The sequence below is a fragment of the Ascaphus truei genome, chromosome 7 (assembly GCF_040206685.1).
Source record: "Ascaphus truei isolate aAscTru1 chromosome 7, aAscTru1.hap1, whole genome shotgun sequence".
NCBI lineage: Eukaryota > Metazoa > Chordata > Amphibia > Anura > Ascaphidae > Ascaphus > Ascaphus truei.
In genome coordinates this window covers 100184046-100206458 of record NC_134489.1, presented here as the reverse complement: position 1 = coordinate 100206458, position 22413 = coordinate 100184046, and the positions used below count along the sequence as shown (strand labels likewise).

At 46.4% G+C, this 22413-nt stretch overlaps 1 protein-coding gene across 1 annotated transcript; it reads right to left on the bottom strand.

Moving 5' to 3' along the window:
- Positions 1-1133: 1133 nt before the first annotated feature.
- LOC142499789 (sterol 26-hydroxylase, mitochondrial-like) lies at positions 1134-20728 on the bottom strand. Its single transcript, XM_075609648.1, has 9 exons — positions 20406-20728; positions 13134-13324; positions 9697-9896; positions 8265-8462; positions 7456-7619; positions 6807-6973; positions 5438-5519; positions 3348-3548; positions 1134-1884 (listed from the first exon to the last, which is right to left on the bottom strand). The coding sequence occupies exons 1-9, from the start codon at positions 20637-20639 to the stop codon at positions 1747-1749; spliced, it is 1575 nt and encodes a 524-aa protein (XP_075465763.1). The 5' UTR covers positions 20640-20728; the 3' UTR covers positions 1134-1746.
- Positions 20729-22413: the final 1685 nt, after the last annotated feature.

The following is a 22413-nucleotide window of genomic DNA, read 5'->3' as shown; positions in this document are numbered from 1 at the left end:
AGAGCACTGAAGTTTGTTTAACAGGATAGCATGATCAGTATAGAAAGAAAAAAGCCTTTGCAAATTCTAGGAATATTGCACCAGTAAGTTGCCCCAGTTCCATTCCACACTGGATCTCATTGCAAACTTTTAGGAGAGTAGTTACTATGGAGTGTTTTGGGTGAAAGCCAGATGGGAATTGGCTAGGGAAATTTGTCTTGGTATAGTAATCACATAATTGGGAGTGGACACATTTCCCCATGACTTTGGATAGGATTGGGAGAAGGGAGATTGGCCTGTAGTTTGAGACAGCGTTTTTTGTCCCCACTTTTGAAGATTGGGACAACTCTGGCAGTTTTCCAGGTCTTGGGAATACTCAGCGGCAGATTTGAAGACCCGCCGCACCTAGGCACTTACACGTGACGGCCGCCTCTTTGCTGCCGCCCTCCTCCTTCCGAATTGTTGGTGACGTCACACAGCGTCACGTTGCCATGGTAATAAGATGCCGTGTCACGACACATTGGGGACCTCCACGGCGTAATTTGACGCTGCAATTCGGAAGGACAAGGAGGCGGCCACCCCGTGTCAGTGCCTTTCCATCAGGCCTGATTTACCCGAGAGCGCGGCAAATGTATATGGGGAGCGTACATTTTTGCCGCCCAACAAATTTTGCCACCGTAGGCCCCGGGCATAATGGGAAATCCGCCAGTGGGGATACGGCCTGAAAACAAAATAGAGTTGATTAGGGAACTAGCGGTTTGGCAATGGCTGGGGCACCAAGTCGTCGGAACTGATTGCAGCAGGTCAGGCCCGCATTGGCTGCTTAGTTTTAATTTTAAGAGCGCTTGTGTGATCTCTCCAGATACGGGGACAAGTTGAAAATTGTGGGCAGTGTTGGGAGAGGGTGGGGCTTTAGGGGTACTCGCAGTCTGCGTTATTACTCCCAGTGGCACGTTCCAGTGGGACATACATAACCCACCAGTGGGAGAAGGGGATGGGTTACTGTGCTATTTCACCCGTGGGAGTCGCTACCGTTGGCTACAACTGAACTCAGGCTCTTTATTTCTGTAGAAGACCATGTGAACATTCCCTCTCCTCAGGACTGGCCTTTATACACACAGCAGATCATATTATTACTGGAATAAAGGCCAACGTTGTTAAAATGAACACATTTATTTACCGCATCCCATTTCCTTAGTCTGTTATATACACACACACCCCGGAAGTCACTTTAAATCTGTGAATTCAATATCTAATAAAATGCCTCCATTTGTGATGAGTTGGGACGTATATATATATCGTTATTTATATAGCGCCCACGGTATACTCGGCGCTTTACAAAAGAGGTAGAGCAGGAAGTTATAATACAATATGATAAACAAAATCAGACAAAAGAAGAGGAAATCTCTGCCCTGAAGAGCTCACAATCTAAGTGGGGGTTAGGGATTTAGCCCTTCACTACAGGGGGGTTTATGCAGTGAAAGGGGAAACCCATAACTTAGCGTTTCCAAACATCTGTCAGATTTGATGGGGCCTATTACATAGGGGGCTGGTCCCTCATAGAGACATTATACATTTATTTTATTACTTCTAATTTTTAAATTACTTGTTATTTACATTTAAATTGCTTTGTTTTATTGTGCGTTTTCCTCACGGACGGTCTCTTCAGCACCAAACGAGTTAAAGTCTGTGGCTGTGAAAGCGTTAAGTGCCACTGTTAACCCCTTGGTTCCAGGTCTGTTCTATAGCAGCGCAGTAAGAGGATGGTCAAGCCGATTGGCGAGTTGCAGCTGTTCTCTCCAGGAACTGCAGGTTGATGGGTTTCTGAGGGGTCAGGACGATCCTGGCAATGGCTTTAATCTCTCCCGCCAGAGGGTCGGGTCTGAGCTCAAACTTCTGGATTATCTGAGGACGAAGGTAGAGGGAAGGAAAAGTAAATCCATATAACCGGTGTGGTTGTGTCCTAGTGCAGACTTTGTATTTTCTGCACTACAGCTCGGTGTCACTAGCCAAAATGCAGTGTGCAGTAATACCTGCACACAATGTAACATACGTGGTATTGAATACCCCCAGTGACAATGATTACGAGATCTCTGCCTTCCATGAATGTCACAAGCGATGCACGTGCGAATCAGTAAGAGGCAGGAGCCAGCAGCCTTGTCATTTCGTCACAAAGCATATTGTAGAGTCACGAGGTGTAGAGCTAAGTTACTAAGAAAATATACTTCAGACTCAGTTATCTTTTAATGTTAATTCAGGTTTATCTTACCCTCCCTATTATATTTGTACGGAGGTAATGTTACAGCCTGCGATGGGGGTGAGCCCAGTCTGAGTATTTACAATCTTACTGTAAAGTTTCAAAGTTCACATTGACGGTAGGAACTCTGAGAGGGAGGATACTGCTTGTTATGTGATCCAGCCCAGTCAGAACAAAACCATAATGAGACATACTGCTCCTTTGTCAGATAACTAAGAAAGGTGACAGGTACTTAACATGCAGTAACACACAAAGAAAAATATAACGCAACTAAAACCATGTACTGTACAATGTTTGCTGATATTTCAAGGGCAACTTTACATAATTATTTGAACACATACTTGATTAAGTTAATTAATTGGCATTAGGCACCTGTATTTTACCTTTTAAAGCAGCCGTTCAGGCAATATCCTACGTGTATTTTTTTTAAATAAATCAGTTCTGTACTATGAGAAAATACTTGTAGCATTTTAAAAAAAATTAAAAATGTTTTAAAGACATTTTTAATGTTTCTAATGTAGGAAGCATTTCCAAAGTGACAGCCCCAATCCCTTTCTGACAGGCTCTGGAGCCCCGCCCTCTTTCTAGCAGTGAACCAATTGTATCTAGTAACTGCTCTGTCACATAATATTGCTGCACTACATTGCCCACAATGCTGTGCAAGAACTGAATTAAATAACCCTGAGCACGCGACGATTACAGGAAAACAGATCGATCTGCAGCTTAGCTAATCACTTGTCAGTGTGCAGATTGTATTGATGCACATATTGAATGGCAAATGTATTTATTTATTTAAACGGCAGCTTGAACTGCAGCTTTAAATCTATCACTGCAATGAGTTCATTTGGGACTAAACCTCCAAAAAGTGTTCCAAGAATACTTTTGGGGAGAACACAACGAATGTATACATTTGAAAACATGTAACCTTCTGTATTCTAATTCACCCTAATCACCAATGCTGGAAAACATTATTTCTGTGCGAGGAAACAGTGTAGTCCACTTGTGAATGTTCTGTGGTTCAGACACCTCTGGTGAAAAGATTGTGTGATTGGTCCTCAAAGGGACATTTTGACTGGTCAGTCTCAGCCCTTAGAACCATCATAAAACTCACCCGCGATAACGCCATGTGCATTTCCAGCTCAGCGATCCGCCGCCCAACGCAAGCTCGGACCCCGTATCCGAAGGGGATTGAGCTGAAGGGATGGTGCTTCATCTGACCGTCCCGAAACCAGCGTTGGGGATTAAACTTGTTTGGTTCGGGGAAATTGGTCTCATCACGGGATATGGCATAGTGACTCAGAGCAAAGAGCGTCTGCAAATGGGAAAACAGGACAACGCAGCTCTCAAAAGCCAATCTGACTTAATTCATTGTGAAGCAGATGCCTCTGGGAATTAAGCGGTTAAGCCCTCGAGCAAACGAAAGGCCACGTTTTCAGGGCAACACACACTGTATATGAGCAAGTTATCTTACTGATACTTAGGTCAATTGGGTAATTAAGTGTTGATTAGAGAAATCTTACAATAATTAACTTTGGGAGCCCTTGGTTAAGCAATGTAAAAATGTAACTATGTAGTGTCAGATAGGTAAAAATGACAAATATATTTATTTAACATTCAGTTCATTTGCAAATATGAAATAAATCGTTATCATGTGCCCCAACAGTGACACATAGCGTAATATATCAAATTCAGTTCATTCAGGCCAAGGAGGAACGTGATTCAGAGGTGTAAGCCACCCGGGACAGAATGAGATACTCCTCTCTTACAGACTAGCCTCCTCTTTCACTGCAGCTAAAACTGTTACATGTTCTGTGACACAGATGTAAACAGGCTCTCTCGCTCTTCATCCGGTAGTCAGAAAATGCTTCTCCGTGTAACGTGGGCAGAGAAGGGGGGCCGTGTCGCTCCTTTCTTCCATGTAGTAACAAAGGAGGGGGAGGGAGTGTGGCGGTAGGGGTAAACGGGACTGCTTTTAATAAAGGTCAAGCCTGCCATTACCCTTACCTGTCAGTAATAGTCGTATTATGTGTATCTATGTATTATGAAGCCTGGTTCCAGCACGTCAGGGACCAGGGGTTAATGTTATGTTCAGCGGGAATGTTGCAAAGGTGTCTGACCTTTCCAAGTAACTCTCTTTATGTTGCTATTAAACCCACCAATCAGGGGCTGGGCATATTGACAGCACCTGGCATTTAATGTTTCAATATTGTGGCATATAAGGTATAAAAAAGGTGGGGAGTGGGTATGTGTGTTGGGTATCTGTACAGTTGTGTATATTGCTTTTTCCAATAAATACATTTTATAAACTCTGGGGCTTATGCAGAGAGGAACGTTATTTAATGTGAAAACGGCAGGAAAATAGCCACAGAATTGGAGCAAGTTATGGTCGTATGCAGAAAGCTGCGTTACCTCATTTTTCTGATGAGATTCAAAATTGCCAAGTTTTTCTGGCTAGTTTGAACTCGCTATAATATAGGGCAGAATGGCGAGTTTCAGTGCATCTATGCTACCTGCATACCACCCTATTTTAACATGGCGAATTTACCAATCTCGCCACGTGTTTGGCAATTTTTAAAGTAAAGAAACCTGCTGCGGCGAATTTTATGAATCTCTCCATGTTCTCTGCAGGACAAGCTTCTCTGGTACGTATTTTCGCCAAAAGATGGCGCTATTTCCCTTCTCTATCCTCTCTGCATAAGCCCCTCTGTGTTTCTGTCTGGTGAATTGATCCCTGGTGCAATAGTCCTGGTCTCCGGTGACAAGGAGTAGGAGGTATGATAATGACTTGTTGGTCCAATAACACGTATGTTATAAGCTTTCCAGCCTCTCAGGGTCAGGGTTCTTCGATGAAGGACCCGGACAGGTTGGAAATCTTGTAACATATAAACTACTTGGTGGTCCAATTAAAGGTATAATACTACCCACAGTACTCCCTCTCCCTCCTTTGTTACGCTATGTAAGTGTAATTGTGGATTATTTTTATGTTGAAGTACCCTGCAGCTTTACAGTATGTATTTTATGTGTTAGTCCCTTCCTTGGCTTATCATGATGTAAAATATTTCTATCAACCTCCCTTTCCCTCTCTGCCGCCCTTTAGCTTTGAATGGTAGTCCCTTCGAGCTCTGTATGTTTGCTGACCATTGTCAACGCTCTGACCACTGGCTCGAACTCAGCCGTAACTCCTCAAAGTGCCACACTTACATCTTTCGGGAAGCAATAGTCTCCAATGATTATCGGCTTGTCAACGGCGACTCTGGAATTGGTTGGCACAACGGGGTACATCCTACAAGGGAAGTAAAGTGGAACAGGACGGATTCCATCAAAACTTTATACCAATCGAAAGGTACTTTCATAATCCTGATTGCATGTTAATAATATGGCAACACCAAAATCTTCAATAAATATTACCATCGTAAAATGATACAGCCGGAAGGTGCAATGGGCGTGAATTCACACAAACTAACATCCTACTCATTTGCACTGGGAAGCTCCTCCATTTTAGTAGCCCACACCTCATACACAACCTATTTCAGAGCAAATATCACTTTCCTTTCACTAGTGATACTCCGCCATATTCCTCTTCATGCAATGTTGCACACTCGGATGCCATGTTGTTTCCCTTGAAAGTAGCTAATTAAAGACACAAATGTCCTAGGTAGTGCTAAGCAGTAAGGCACCTGTAGGCCTATTAAAGTGTGCATGCCGTAATGTGCCATATGGTTTAGCATTGCTTAGTAAACATGGCTCAAAATCTCCACAGTGCGCAGGTTCCTTAGTCAAATATCAAGTTTCTCGTCTTAACAATTGAGCAAATTAGGCGATCAATTATCTAGCAATCTGATGCAAGAAAATAGCACCAGAGTTATTGAAGCAAATAAATCATATTTTTTCTGTATTCTCTGACAAATGTGATGCTGTTTTTGTGCCAGTTTTTCAGTAAGGAGACATCGATAAATAGCTCTCTCAATGGGTTATTCAGAGAGCCCCGTTAGAGGTTAACGCACAAGTTATCTTCCCGTCAAGTCAGTAAGAGGCGTTACTGTAACACCCGTAACCGAGCTGGCTGAATCTGGTGGTCGGTGTGTCACTTTTATCTTCCTCCCTTCGGAGGGATATACCTATACCCCATTCTTTCCACTAGAGCAAGGGATGACCAACTCCAGTCCTCAAGGGCCACCAACAGGTCAGGTTTTCAGGATATCCCTGCATCAGCACAGGCGGCTCAATCAGTGGCTCAGCCATTAGGGAGCTGGCAGCTTTTGCACTTGTGGGGGCTCCTCACACAGTGATATGATTTTCTGTAAGAGCACCTCATACATTGATATCCTGGTTCCCCCATGAATAACACATTGACAAGCCGTTATTCCTTCACACACCTGGGATCGTGTATCTTGTGTAATACATTTACAAAAATAACAAAATTGATGAAAGTCAAAAATCCTAATTACTTTTAACATAAAGATAACATTTTGGACACTTTGTGCTGTTTTGGGCAGCAGTATCATCCCAGATAAAATGTGTTGTCTGTTTATGCTGCTGTTAAACGGTGACGTTTGCTCAGAGAACCTACCGCAAGGTCTCCTTAATCACCGCCTTCAGCAGCGGCATTCTGGAGATATCTTCAGCGCTGGGAATACTCTCTCCGGGCGCCACACTGATCACCTCCTGATACAGGGAGTCCTGAATCTCAGGGTTTCTTGCCAGGTGATAAAGGGACCAGGACAATGTGTTGGATGTCTGTGGAGAGGGGAGTGCGTTATCACAGCGCAATTACAAGGTAAGCACAACGAAAGGGCTCTTGTTAAACCCATAGCTGCTGGAGGCTCATACAATATTAGTGCTACATAAAAATGACATATAATAATAATAATAATATGTTCTGACACTCCGTCCCTCTCTGCAGAACAATTCCAGTTCTGAGCAACACTCACACATGCATAAAATGATCATTTGTTATCTTTCCCTGTTGTACTGTCTACAGTTTCTATAGTATAACAATGGAGTGCTGGTCCCTCTGGTTTTCAAGGATATCGAAGGGAGAAACCCAATGAATAAATATCTCCAGGCTTGTCTCTATGCAAATCCCTTCTCCTCCAGGCATGGTAGTAATGCTGCGTCACTGAGGATGGTATCTTCTATTCCTGTCCTTTGTGGTCCCTTCAACATCCCACTTGTACACACTGGTTCTTTTAACAATGTAAGGGTATCATACTACGTACTGTGTCCACTCCGGCTAGTAGCAACTCAGCCACACTGCCATACACCTCCTTACTGGTCAGTTTGCCACTGGAGAGCAGATATGTGAGGTACTCCCCCTCCACCTCCTCACCCCGCTCCAATCGAGCCTGAACCTTCTCCATTTTCTGGTCAATCAGCTTCTTCCCTAAAGCAATAAGACCCAAAAGAGGGGACAACTTTCTTAGTTTATCTTTACTTATGAAATAAACCTGCACAGTAAGGCAGGGGTGCTCAACTCCAGTCGTCAACCCCTCCAACAGGTCAGGTTTTGAAGATATCCCTGCTTCAGCACAGGTGGCTCAATCAGAGGCACAGTCGAACCCCGAGCCCCTGATTGAGCCACCTTTGCTGAAGCAGGGACTGATTGAGCCACCTGAGCCGTAGCATAGACTGACTGAGCTACTGTGCTGATGCAGCGACTGATGGAGACACCTTTGCTGAAGCAGGGACTAATTGAGCTACCTATGCTGATGCAGGGACTGATGGAGACACCTGTGTTGATGCAGGGTGATCCTCAAAAACTGCCCTGTTGGGGGAATGGGGGGGGGGGAGGGGGCTTGAGGACAGGAGTTGAGCCCCCCTGCAGGAAAGTATAAAATAGTTCTAATTAAATAGTGAAGAGCAGGCACTTAAGGCAGAAACATTTAATGCCCGGTAAGAACCACATGGCCCAGCTGGCCTGTTCATTTCCAATCGGGGATCTGTGACTACAAGGTAGTCAAATTCAAAAACACAACGTTGCCAGCGCTAATTATTTAAGAAAGGATATTCTTCATGCGACAATGCTCACCAAAGGCAAAGATGTTGTCCCAGCTGTCTATGTAACGTTTCCAGTACGGAAACACCTCCTTGGTCCATTTTGGAAGAACGGTGACATAGACAGAATTTCTCAGCATGGAACCAATGGAATCAATAAACTTCTGGGTTTCCGTCGGGATTTCCTTCTCCAAACATCCGATCCGGGTCTCAAACAGAATGTACGAGATACCTAATGTAGAAGGAAGAGGGGGACAATGCAGGTGGTCAGATGTCCTGTGCTCATTGTACGTGGCAATATTCTCTCCTTCTCGAGTGCAGAACCCCCTGTTATGACTTCCAAAAACAATTAGGAAGTTAAAAACAAATGATTGCATTGCGGATATTATGGGGTTATGCCTCAACCTCCTGGAAAGCCCATCTAGATCAGTAATGGTCAACATACTTGGATAACAAACCCCAAGCCAGGTGAGTTATACACATATATAGGGGCTGTCAACATTTAGGCTGCGGACATGTTGCCGCAGCCCGTGCGGAGACGCGCGGAGGCTGAGGGAAAGCGGGTGCTTTCGCTGGCCATAGTACTCCAGCCGTGGGGGGCGTTCCTAGTGATGTCACGGAGCTGGTTCGTTGTCATTGGGCCCCCTCATTGGGTGAACCGCTCACGTGACCGCCCTGTCGCACGAGAAATCAGTTTTAACTGATTTCTCGCGTATCGCGGGCCCCCTCATGCCTCCACACGCATGCGCCCGCACGCCGCATGTACGCGAACACTGCCTTAAGTCAGTCTGATCGGCGCGGTCTGAGGTACCATGGACGCAGCCTTAGAAGGATACACAAATGCAACCCGAAACTGAAAGAAATCCTAGAAAATGGAAACATCTTCATAACCGGGTGACTCAGTTGGCCAATAGAAAGTGGTGTTGTCTTTGGGACGTGATTTCGTTGCTTTCTATTCAGTGGCCTTTGCATCTCAGACACCTGAGGCTCCAGGTTGCTGAAGATATCATCGTTCAGTTTGTGGGGGGCTGTTCATCGTTCAGTTTGTGGGGGGCTGTTCATCGTTCAGTTTGTGGGGGGCTGTTGCTTTATTATAATGTAGTGTCACTCAGTAAAGATATGCAAAAGAAAATCAAATTGATATATTATGCTTTCTATATATTTAAAATGTTTATAATGTAATGCAGGGGGCTCAATTCCAGTCCTCAAGCCCCCTCAACAGGTCAGGATTTCAGGATATCCTAGCTTCAGCACAGGTGGCTCAATGGGCCTCTGATTGAGCCACCTGTGCTGAAGCAGGGGTATCCTGAAAACCTGCCCTGTTGGAGGGGAGGGGGGGGGGGGGCTTGAGGACTGGCGCTTAGCCCATGTGTAATGTACTTTAACTAATGTATATAAAATATACATTGCATTTTAACTCCATAAGTGCTGGAGGGACCTGCAAAGCCTTGCAGAACTTGGAGTACCTTCAAAGGCGAATCTGTACAGGTGGTTTGCTACGTCATTCACCATGTCCCCAGATGGTGTTTCTTTTCGGATCTCCCGAAGCCTGACCAGAAAGTCCGTTACCACTTCGTTAACGACCCCCGTGTAGAGCACGGCTTCTGCTGGCTTCAGCATCCTCTTGTTCAGCACCGAGCGCAGGTTGTGCCAGCGATGCCCCTCCCTGGGGGAGAGAGAGAGACGTGTAACATTATTCAGGGGCGCACATGTTACTTACTGTATGGTTTACACACTGCACTGACAGTACAAAGGCACCAATCAATAGTACTGACAGGACCTGATCAATATTTGGCAAACATGAAAAGTGTTCCAATGTTCTGCCAGCGGGGGCAGCGAGGAGTTGGGTTACTAGTGGTTAATACTGAAATGTTCTTTCGTCATGCCAATAAAGCTGATTTGATTTGATTTGATTTGAATATCACAGAGAGCTAAATTATCCTCCTGGGAGAGGATAAAGGATTGACTGCTCACACATCTGCAGGAGTGGTGGGAGAAGAGAGACTTAGTTGCAGTAAACCTGACGGTTTGAACCCTCTCCATTTTCATTATTTAACTCCTGTGTACTCTGGACTTTGCCAATTGGGCGTGAATTAGTGTGATAGGTTGGTGTTTTTGATTACTGTGTGCCGGTCCGGTGGTTAGGGATAGGGTCAAGGGAAGTACCTTATGGTCTGCAAAGGCCTAAGGGAACGGGCCTGAGGAAGGGGTTCTCCCCGAAACGGTCGTTGCCCCCCTTGTAAAACTTAACCCCCTCCCCCCCAGAACTTGTTTTCCCCCTCTCTCCCCACTTTTATGGTTTTGTTTACCCCACTTCCTGACCCTGTGTAATATTACACTTTCCACTGTATTAATAGGGTCCATATATACCAGCTTCACTCCAATTGGGAGTTACCTTGTGCTTATATTAAATCATTTTTTTGCTTTTGACATTCCATCAGTTTTTTTTTTTTTCATATAGTCAGTGAGTGCTGGGACTATAGTTGTATTTTGACTGCATGGTTTGTTACAAATATCAGCAGTTGTGTATGTAGCACAATTACACTGACAGAGTAGCTGCAGAACGTCAAAACAGTGCTATCGTTTAATTAGTGTATACCCAAGGGAAACAGAACCTATGCAGTACAGGCATACCCCGCATTAACGTACGCAATGGGACCGGAGCATGTATGTAAAGCGAAAATGTACTTAAAGTGAAGCACTACCTTTTCCCACTTATCGATGCATGTACTGTACTGCAATCGTTATATACGTGCATAACTGATGTAAATAACGCATTTGTAACAGGCTCTATAGTCTCCCCGCTTGCGCACAGCTTCGGTACAGGTATGGAGCCGGTATTGCTGTTCAGGACGTGATGACAGGCGCATGCGTGAGCTGCCGTTTGCCTATTGGGCGATATGTACTTACTCGCGAGTGTACTTAAAGTGAGTGTACTTAAAGCGGGGTATGCCTCATTCAAACGACAACCTCCTAACTATAAACACAAACAGAATACATCTTTATTTCATTCAAAACTCATCGTTGTGTCAGCTAGTGATAAATAACAACAACGCTGTATAGCTTAGAAAAGCCGTTCTATTCACTGGGAGCGTCTCTCCTTTGTCATTTATTTTTTGGAGACTTCACTGCACATTAAGTATGAGAATTGAGCGATGAGACACATCGATTGCAAACTATTGGTGGCTCAAACTTTTAGATTGAAAGAAGAGACTGAATAACTCAACAAATAACACAGTAATTCATACTTATACATATATAAATATGTAATTGAGAGATAATACTGAATATTTATACAAGGACTACTATTTTATAGAGACCTGGGATTTATCGATATCCTAGTACCAGAGTATTTGCTTTCAGCTCAATTTCTAACGATGAGTTTGGAATGAAATAAAGATGTATTATTTTTGTATTTATAGTTAGGAGGTTGTCTTTTAAGTGCACTTCTGTAAATAGGGTCCTGTTTCTGCTTCACTACACCCTATATCGCACCCCTCCTTTACAATTGTAATCTGAATCAAGCTGAGTGGAGCAGGGCACCTTCTCAGTTTACGCATCATTTAATTATACCCATTCTGTTCCAGATATTTGGCTCCGTATCACAAGAAATCTCCACTATGGAGACCTATTACTCTCATATACTGTAACGCAGGGGTGCGCAATATTTTCCCCCTGCACCCCCCCCTGCCTGCTTTCGTCCACCCTGCTCGGCTCCGGCGACAAATAACGCCTTGGGGTCATGTGATGTCACGTTACCATGACGACGCATCGCTAGAAGCCAAGGTAAGTTAGTTACAGAGGCCTCGCACGGTCCTCCGGCATTTAATTTAAATGCCTTTGTGGATAGTGCGGGACCTCTGCAACCACCATGGTCCGCCCCCCCCCCCCCAGAAAATCTCGCACCTCCCCTGGGATGCGCACCTCCCAGTTGGCTCTCAGACCAGGTCCAGTCCTGAGAAAGAATACCCCAGACGAATTCCCCACGTGGGACGAAACGTACGTCGGGTGTAGATGACGCTAAGTCTCTGACGTCACTAGATGCGACCACAGCGCTAGGCTGTGGTACTTTTACTATCCATCAGAGTTCCTGTTTGGCGAAAATAGCCCTGTGTTACTACCGCTCCTGCATGCTGTGAGGTAGTTAAACTAAGTTGTGGGCCCTAGGAGGCACCCACTAGCTAGTTATATGTGTGTGTGTGTGTGTACTACATTACCATATTGGTGGGGTCCACGGTCTCTACCTGGAAGTGACATTCAGTGAGGCAGTGCTGAGTTCCAGCCCTTATGTGCCAGCACTCACTCTCATGCATATATTCTGTGCTTAGCTGCAAACATCAAGCTACTGCCTGAACAGGGGTAGCATTGTTTAATCTAGTACATAATGGTTACCTACATGATCACTCTCCCCAATTAGTGGGTCAACCCAGTGGTCTATGAGGCTGTCTGCCCAATTGGGTGATTTACCACTGTAAGGGATCAGAATTAGATATGTAGATCACTGTCACGTCAGTATATGCAGTGACGTATATACACTACAGTATATACAGTGACTTAAAATATCCCTTTTCAGGGTAACATATTTAAGTGTTCAAAATATTTTGACCTGTGGTAGTTACCAGTGTCTGCCTCTATCCTATAGAAGACAGGAACACTAATCGGTGTCATTTACACGTGGCATCCGTATTTCTGTACCACTTACATTTGGCACAGAATGGGTGGTAGCTTTTTCGCATCTTATAGGTTTGAACTTTTTTGTTTTCCTTTCCACATTAAACAATTTCTTATTTTATTTCATTGGAGGAAGAGTGCTTGTTCACATGGATTCTTTCCCTTTATATATTTACAGGTCCTGTCCTCTCTGAAGTTTGCTTTGGTAATATTAATGCCCCCGGGAACTTACTCTGTAAAAGGTCCATAAGACAGGTCCCTCTGGCGCCGATGTTCCTTCCAGGGCTCCATATCACTCCTCATGGGATACTTCCCCTCCTGCCTCAGCAAAGTCTCCAGAATTCCTACATCAGCAATGTTCACACTTGTGTACTGTCCCAGAGAAGACTTCCACATGGGGCCATAATTCTTCTTATAGATAAACTGAAAGATACAAGTGAAAGAAAGTCAGCAGAACACGAAGACCTTGTCATTTCTCCGCGGTGGGGATTCAAACTGTGGGGGGATTTTCTAGTAACTGCGAGCTTGCCCTTGTAAAACCACGCGGTTTGACATGGTCAAAAGTAGCAGATTACAACTAGCCAAAAATCCATATTCTGTATTACAAATCGCATTGTTTAAACCGCGTCTATTAAAAATGACAAACCGCGCGGTTTAAGAGCCCATACACTCAGATTGTAGCTGCTTGTGAAGTGGAATGACCTGAGATGGTGCTAACTCCATCCCCAGTCTGACTTATGGGGTTCTGCCGAGATATGGGGTTCTGCCGAGATATGGGTTTGCTCTCTCTTGGCAAAACCCATATTTCCGGCTCTGAATGAAACTCGCAAGACCAATCTCGCCACTCACTCTGAAGGACGCGAGAAATAAATACAAGTTATTACAAGCGGTTTTGTCTTTTGCACTTAGCGGACCTACCAATTCAGCTAGTTGTCAACAAATGCGCGTTTGAACCTTTTTGGTCATTCCCACCGGATTTGCACAGCTGGAATGAAAACGCTGCAAAAAAAGTAAACCCTTTTCCGCACGGTTTGGACAGGGCTGTTTCCTGCACGGTTTGGACAGAGCTGTTTCCGCATGGAACTCACGGCTACTAGAATGCCTCCCCATGTATCATGCATCTCCTGATAAGCACATCCAACTTTTATTTGTTCTTACTGCTGCTTTAAATGAAACATTTAAAAACAAGTTAACAACATTTCCCTCAACACTTTTAGCCGGAGAGGTTTAGGCTGCGCTTATACAGCCGGCGACACAACCGATGAAGTCACCCGTTGCCGTCGCCATTGCGAAAGTTGTACTGTATATTTTGGAGACATCGCTGGCTGCAAGGCCAGTGACGTCAGCAAGGGGGAAGGCAGAGAGGGCGCAGAAGCTCTCTGATTGGCTTATAGCCAGTCACATGTGGAGACTGTCTCTCCAAAAATCAAATTCGACTGACTACCAGAATTTTGGTAGCGCTGTCTCTCCGTCGCGTCCACAATAAGCGCCGGCGACAATGCATTATACTACTTCCGATTTGGCAGATCTATACATGCATTTTGTGCTTTTTTTCCCCAAAGCAGATTTGCCAGCAAAATGGAGTCCGGATCTGTTGCCAAAGACTATTTGAAAGAAGTTTTTGACGTCTAGCTGCACAGACAGATAACGGGCACAATAACAGCGGCGAGCTCAGCTCTGCCAGCAGTAAAATAGCAAGTGCGGACAAGGGGACATTGAAATATAAATACAATTATTTAAGTGTTACAGTGTTTCTAAAATAGCTTCTAACGTAAACCACTAAGGACCTAAAAATATCTTGTTACCAGTTTTTTTTAGCTGTGAAGAACACTGTTTAATTGGTCCTGTCAATGAGAATATCTTGTACTAAATTACATACCCAGTGAGAGAAGCAGATTCAAACAACAGCCAGTTGGAATGGTCATATCGCAGGGACGGCATGATGGCAGGGACGGCGTGATGGCAGGGCCGGATTGATGGCAGGGCCGGATTGATGGCAGGGCCGGATTGATGGCAGGGCCGGCGTGATGGCAGGGCCGGATTGATGGCAGGGACGGATTGATGGCCGGGCCGGATTGATGGCAGGGCCAGCGTGATGGCAGGGCCGGATTGATGGCAGGGCCGGATTGATGGCAGGGACGGATTGATGGCAGGGCCGGATTGATGGCAGTGCCGGATTGATGGCAGGGCCGGCGTGATCGCAGGGCCGGATTGATGGCAGGGCCGGGTTGATGGCAGGGACGGATTGATGGCAGGGCCGGATTGATGGCAGGGCCGGATTGATGGCAGGGACGGATTGATGGCAGGGACGGATTGATGGCAGGGACGGATTGATGGCAGGGACGGATTGATGGCAGGGCCGGATTGATGGCAGGGATGGATTGATGGCAGGGCCGGATTGATGGCAGGGACGGATTGATGGCAGGGCCGGCGTGATGGCAGGGACGGATTGATGGCAGGGCCGGATTGATGGCAGGGACGGATTGATGGCAGGGCCGGATTGATGGCAGGGATGGATTGATGGCAGGGCCGGATTGATGGCAGGGCCGGATTGATGGCAGGGCCGGATTGATGGCAGGGCCGGATTGATGGCAGTGCCGGATTGATGGCAGGGCCGGATTGATGGCAGGGCCGGATTGATGGCAGGGATGGATTGATGGCAGGGCCGGATTGATGGCAGGGATGGATTGATGGCAGTGCCGGATTGATGGCAGGGCCGGCTTGATGCCAGGGACGGATTGATGGCAGGGCCGGATTGATGGCAGTGCCAGATTAATGGCAGTGCCGGATTGATGGCAGTGCCGGATTGATGGCAGGGCCGGATTGATGGCAGGGCCGGATTGATGGCAGGGCCGGCTTGATGGCAGGGCCGGATTGATGGCAGGGCCGGATTGATGGCAGGGACGGCTTGATGGCAGGGATGGATTGATGGCAGGGACGGCTTGATGGCAGGGCCGGATTGATGGCAGGGCCGGATTGATGGCAGGGCCGGAATGATGGCAGGGCCGGATTGATGGCAGGGCCGGATTGATGGCAGGGCCGGATTGATGGCAGGGCCGGATTGATGGCAGGGACGGATTGATGGCAGGGACGGCTTGATGGCAGGGCCGGATTGATGGCAGGGCCGGATTGATGGCAGGGCCGGATTGATGGCAGGGCCGGCGTGATGGCAGGGCCGGATTGATGGCAGGGCCGGAATGATGGCAGGGACGGATTGATGGCAGGGCCGGCGTGATGGCAGGGCCGGAATGATGGCAGGGCCGGATTGATGGCAGGGCCGGATTGATGGCAGGGACGGCTTGATGGCAGGGCCGGCGTGATGGCAGGGCCGGAATGATGGCAGGGCCGGATTGATGGCAGGGCCGGATTGATGGCAGGGCCGGATTGATGGCAGGGCCGCAATGATGGCAGGGCCGGATTGATGGCAGGGCCGGATTGATGGCAGGGCTGGATTGATGGCAGGGACGGATTGATATCAGAGCATATTGTGCTCTAGGAAACCGGTGCTCAAGAGTCACTCACAGATAAGAAAATAAGGCAGAAGTTCCGCTGTATAGTAACAGAACACTCCTCAATGGGTAATAGTACTCATGACTTGGCAAATGGGCTGCTGGAGAGGGGGGGAGCGTCTGGTATAACTGATGGCAGGTCCGGCTTGATGGCAGGGCCGGCTTGATGGCAGAGACGGCTTGATGGCAGGGCCGGTTAATGGCAGGGCCGGATTGATGGCAGGGCCGGCTTGATGGCAGGGCCGGATTGATGGCAGAGCCGGATTAATGGCAGGCCCGGATTGATGGCAGGGCCGGCTTGATGGCAGAGCCGGCTTGATGGCAGGGCCAGATTGATGGCAGGGCCGGCTTGATAGCAGAGCCGGATTAATGGCAGGGCCGGATTGATGGCAGAGCCGGATTAATGGCAGGGCCGGATTGATGGCAGGGACGGATTGATGGCAGGGACGGATTGATGGCAGGGCCGGATTGATGGCAGGGCCGGATTGATGGCAGGGACGGCTTGATGGTAGGTCCGGCTTGATGGCAGGGCCGGCTTGATGGCAGGGCCGGCTTGATGGCAGGGCCGGCTTGATGGCAGGGCCGGTTAATGGCAGGGCCGGATTGATGGCAGGGCCGGCTCGATGGCAGGGCCGGTTGATGGCAGGGGCGGCTTGAGGGCAGGACCGGCGTGATGGCAGGGCCGGATTGATGGCAGGGCCGGCTTGATGGCAGGGCCGGCTCGATGGCAGGGCCGTTTGATGGCAGGTCCGGCTTGAGGGCAGGACCGGCTTGATGGCAGGGCCGGCTCGATGGCAGGGCCGGTTGATGGCAGGGCCGGCTTGAGGGCAGGACCGGCTTGATGGCAGGGCCGGCTCGATGGCTGGGCCGGCTTGATGGCGTTGCCGTCACACCAAACCCCACCAGTTACAGACGTCCGTGCTCTCCCCCACAACAATTAAAGTGATTGCCGGGGGAGGGCGCGGGGCCCTGGTAACTCTCTTGCCTTCTCCGACGGCATCTCGTCCTGCAGGGTCTTATCATCATGGCACTGTGACGTCAAATGGCATCGCATTGTCATGACAACGGGATGTCACGACGCCATGCGGCATCACGCTGCTATGACAAAGGGACACCCTGTGGGGCCACGTTGCCATGACACTGTGACGCCGCAGGGTCATGTCAACGCGATGCCATTTCACGTCGCAGAGCCACGATGACTGGACGCTGAGGAGAAGGTACAGAAACAAGTGGCACTCACATAAGCATTGAAGGTAGGTTCTTGTCCCATAGGAATGAATAGGTGTAGACGGACATTCACAGAGGTACACAATTGGAGACTTTATAAGGTGAAATTATAATAGGCTTTATTGTGCCTTTTCCTTTTCATCAGGAAATCATCCAAACACAGGGGGGGAACAAAGCTTCTATTCACTTGGGAGTATCTCTAGTGAAAATACCATGCAATTAATTCACAACTCCCTAAGTCAAGCATGTCTCGCAGCCCCAAAACATATAGCATGAAATAAGCAGATATAAGCAGTCTCTTAAGAATAAAAGTCTTATCTGTTCCTTGGGGGGAAAATCTTCTCTGGTTCAGCTCCCTTCCCTCAGGGTGTGTCAGCTTCAGGTTCAGAAGTTTTCCCTGTGTCTTGTAAGCAGCTCTGCTGTTTCTTCTGGCAGGGCTCAAGACTGTTGTGAGAGTCAAAGACAATCTCTGCTCTCTCTCCCAAGTTCAGCTCTCAGTCAGAGCTAAGGAGTTACTTCCTGTCTCAAAGGCAGGCTTTTTCTACCACCTCTAATCAGGCAGGTGGTGTTAGTTAATTTGCTACCAGCAGTTAACCACCACACTGCTTGATTAGAGGCACATTTGTGAACAGGGATAAGTCCCCTGTTACAATAGGTAACAGAATTCCTTACCAGACAGACCAGGTCTTGGATCTCCTGGTCTGCCTGGCAAGGAATTCTGTTATACATAAATATAAATATATATATATATATTTATGCCCACACCACATTGCAGTATCTTTTAGTCCCAATTTAAGGCCGGAAATACTGTATTTCTCTATATGGGGTTTTATTTAAAGGGATTAAATCATACACCAACCTGCCCTTTAAGTCAAACAAATCATAAAATAAAATACCTATTCCCTTTATGGAAAGCTAACTACACCGTAGCTGTCGCCCTCACTACTTGGATGGCCAGGTAAGCTGGTTCCCACACCCAAAACATGCCCTGGCATAAGCAACCATGTAGACAGTCTCTGTAGACAACAATAAAGTGTTTTCCTTATCTGTTTGGAGCAGACGTATCCTCTTCAGCACGGTCTTGCGTCCTTTCCTCCTAGGGGAACTTGGCCCCACGTAAGCTCAGAGAAATTCTCCTCTGTGGGTCCACTGTCAAGGGCTGTGCCAGCCTTCCTTCTTTAGCTGGGGAGCACTTCTCTGTCCCCTTCTCTGCAACAGCAATCTCTCACTCTGTGACTCAGCATTGTCTCTCTGGCAGCTCTCTGTAGTCCCTTCCTGACTATTAAAACTCTGTGAGCAATCAGGAGTTCAGCCTTCTCAATTAGGCAGCAGCTGTTACTGGCTACTCTGGGGAAGATTAACTCTGTGTAGACCGGAAAGCACACTTACTGCACTGTTCCAGCACCTAGAGATACCGGATGGTATCACTGTAAAACAGAAATAGCCGTGTTAGTCCTGTTGCGATAGTACAAAATAAATGAGTACTTCAGCATTAGGTGATAAAGGTATCACCTAATACTGAAGTATGAGTGTGTGTGTTTTGTTTAAGATGCACTGTGATTGGCTGTGACAGTCGCCTGTGAAAAACAACATTTCAAATCTCTTCATGTGACAGAAGCTTTGCAGCACGTCGTGGCGCTACCGTCGCAATTGGTATGTGCGCTTTCATTGCACTTTATTGTTTTGAAGCTGCGCTGCGCTGCGTGAGATTTCCGGTATAATCACGGCCTTCCTCACCAAACCTGCAGCTTCAGCAGTGTGCACAGCTGACAAATATATGCACAGGTCTTTACAAAAGTACAAATAAGTAATCAATAACTGGAAGCAGTACAAAAAGCCTGTGAATATCACCCAACACAGGATTGATGTGAAATGAAGTAGCACAGATTACATATCTGCTCCTGCTCAGTCTCTTATTATTCTGCTGAGTCAAGAAGACCCGTCCTGGCTGAGCCTTCTGCGGAGTTCTGTTCCTGCCGTTCCTGGGTTCCTCTGCTCTCACAGCAGAGGGGTACCAGGTAGCCGTGGGCACCCTCCTGCTAGGAGCATTCCAGGGGAGTATAATATTGAGCCCAATAGAAAGGGATCACCTCTTGCATCCCAGCATTGAAGCGCTACTAAAAAGATGGTCAGAACCAGATAGAGATCTAAGACCTCTCTGTACTAAAGATATAAAGGGGCAGCCCAAGCAGGGACCCAGAAGAGTATGCTATATGATGACTAAGTTATCCTTTATGACCAAACAACTACCCCCACTGTTCCAAGCATGTGCCTCTCCAGGAATTAAGTAATCCACCTGGGGAAGTTGTTCGTCCTCAAACTCTGTAAACAAAGCCTGTCCTGTTTGTAACTATAAAGTTCCCGGCGCCCATCTTTTCTACCTCAACACCCAGCTGCACGGACCCAGCACCCTGACAAGGTAATACACTGTGCAAGCCAGGTGTATTCGACTGAGACGCTGATTGAGCCACCTGTGCTGAAGCAGGGATATCCTGAAAACCTGACCGGTTGGTAGCCCTTGAGGACTGGAGTTGCCCACCCCTGCTCTACTACCTCTGTAGAGGCTATTCCATCACAATGTGACCCCTTTCCAGGCCTCTCAGCACCGCAGCTCTCATATATTCCAATAGGGTTCAATCTTTCAAGTCAGCTTTTTTTCCCCATTATAATGTCTGAACTCCCCGGAAGGTGAGATCTTTGTGTCTCCCAGGGTACGTTTCCCTGTTGTGTAATTCTTTGTATCCAGGACAGAAGGGGTTAACACTTACTTGTAACTCATGCGAGTGCAGGATGTAACCCCTCAGGAAAATCCAGTAGATGTTGGTGAGCAGCGATGGTCCCGGCAGGTCCTCGAACGTCTTGATCCTCTTGTCACGTTCTGCTGCTCCGGTGGCTGCCGCTGCTCCTGCGACCCCTCTCCCCTGGTTCCATGTCTGCAGGAGCAGGCGGCCCCTTCCCCTGCTCAGGGGGAGGAAGCAGCGCCTGCTAGCAGGGGATATCATGGCTGACAGATACTGCAGGCTGTTCTCGTTATACAATACACAGGCAGGCAAGAGCGTGAGATACTCCCACTCTTAACGGCTTCCCTGCTGGATAGGAGGAAGTGCTACTTAATCTGCATGGGGCAGGCCAAGGTTCATTTTACACATGACCACAGACCGAACCACGGCCAATGCCACGGTTGTTATTTACTAATGTCTCCCAGTTGCAATATTAAAGCAGGAATACTACATTCCCCCTTGTTTTCTTATTTGTACTGTATATGTAAAGCGTGTGACAATGTATAATACTCCTTTATTACCGAAGCTGGCAGTCGTTTGGTGCTACTGTTATAAATCTGTCACAATCCTGATTGTGTGACCAACATAATGGCCGCTTTCAGTTTCAATCAATCCTTCAGTCAGTGTCACTCAGCAGCTACAATGTATCCTTATATTACTAAGGTAACATTGTCTATTGTTACAGTCTGCAGCTCAAACTGCTGGGAACATTGACAATAAATGATCACAAACAGGAAAGTGTTACAATTATCTTGCACTGCTGGGGAGGTGGGCTAAACGTGCTATAGAAATGAAAGGATGCTTTAAAACCCATAAAAAATGGCATTAAGAGTTGAAAAATAATAATAAAAAAAAAATGTAAGTATTTACCAATTTATTTAAAAAACAAACAAACAAACAAAAAACATGTCACGTTTTGCTGCTTTAATTAAGAGAAAACTACTGTAACATAATTGCACCAGATGTATCAAAGGACAAACTCCAACTGGATTCCTTTGATTTATTTTGTGTAAATATGCTGCCTGTTCTGCTCTAGTTTGGCAGCCTGGCGTATCCAGTAACCAGACCTCTGACATACTAAGATTTCTTTTTTTTATTAAATGTGAGCGTCACAATGTCAGTGCAAAAAGCAATACAAAACTTCAGTAAATGTGTGTTGGGTATGTATGCATGCATGTATGTATGCATGTATGTAACTTTTGTCTCATATATAGGTAAGTAGTAGCTTTTGTGCCCGGCTTCGCCCAGGGAATGTAATATTGAATTTGCAGGACACCCGAGGGAAACTTAGAATGCCCATAATGTGGGAGGTGAGTGACATTGGAAGCTCAAAATAGTTGCGTTGACCTACAAATCCGCTGCAGAATGTACAGTGAAAGTTTTGTGGTGCTACATGGTGCTGTTTGTGAGATTTCGATGCTTCTGACATACAAACAAACAAACAAACAAACAACTTAGAATTATAGTATAGATGTAATTATGTATGTACGCATGTATGTATGTATTGAAGAATGTATGTATGTATGTAGAAGCCTCCATATAGATGTTTGAAATTATTTTTTGTAATTATTCTGCGCATCTCTCATATTGAATACCTGACTGATACAATTGAAATAAAACAGAATGATGTGTATTTGTGTTTATTTATGACTGGTATTAGTAAATATAAATTAGGAGTGTCATATTATTTATAATAGCCATACTGTGGAAATAATACATTTGTTTAACCTATGTAATTAAACATTTAATGCTACTTATATCTGTCTGCAAAGCGCAGTCCATTTCTACGCGCCAAAACAAATGAAAAAACATCATTTTTGACGCAGCTGGAGAAATAAAACAATATTGTTCTATCATAATCTGTCATCTAAGGGTTAATAAACACGATTTTGCATTGCAGCAGGTGGCTTATGTGACAGTACAGTCTGGCTGCATCATATAAACAAGTATTAATATACATGCTGCCTTACTGCCTATAATCAGTGCATGCTACAGT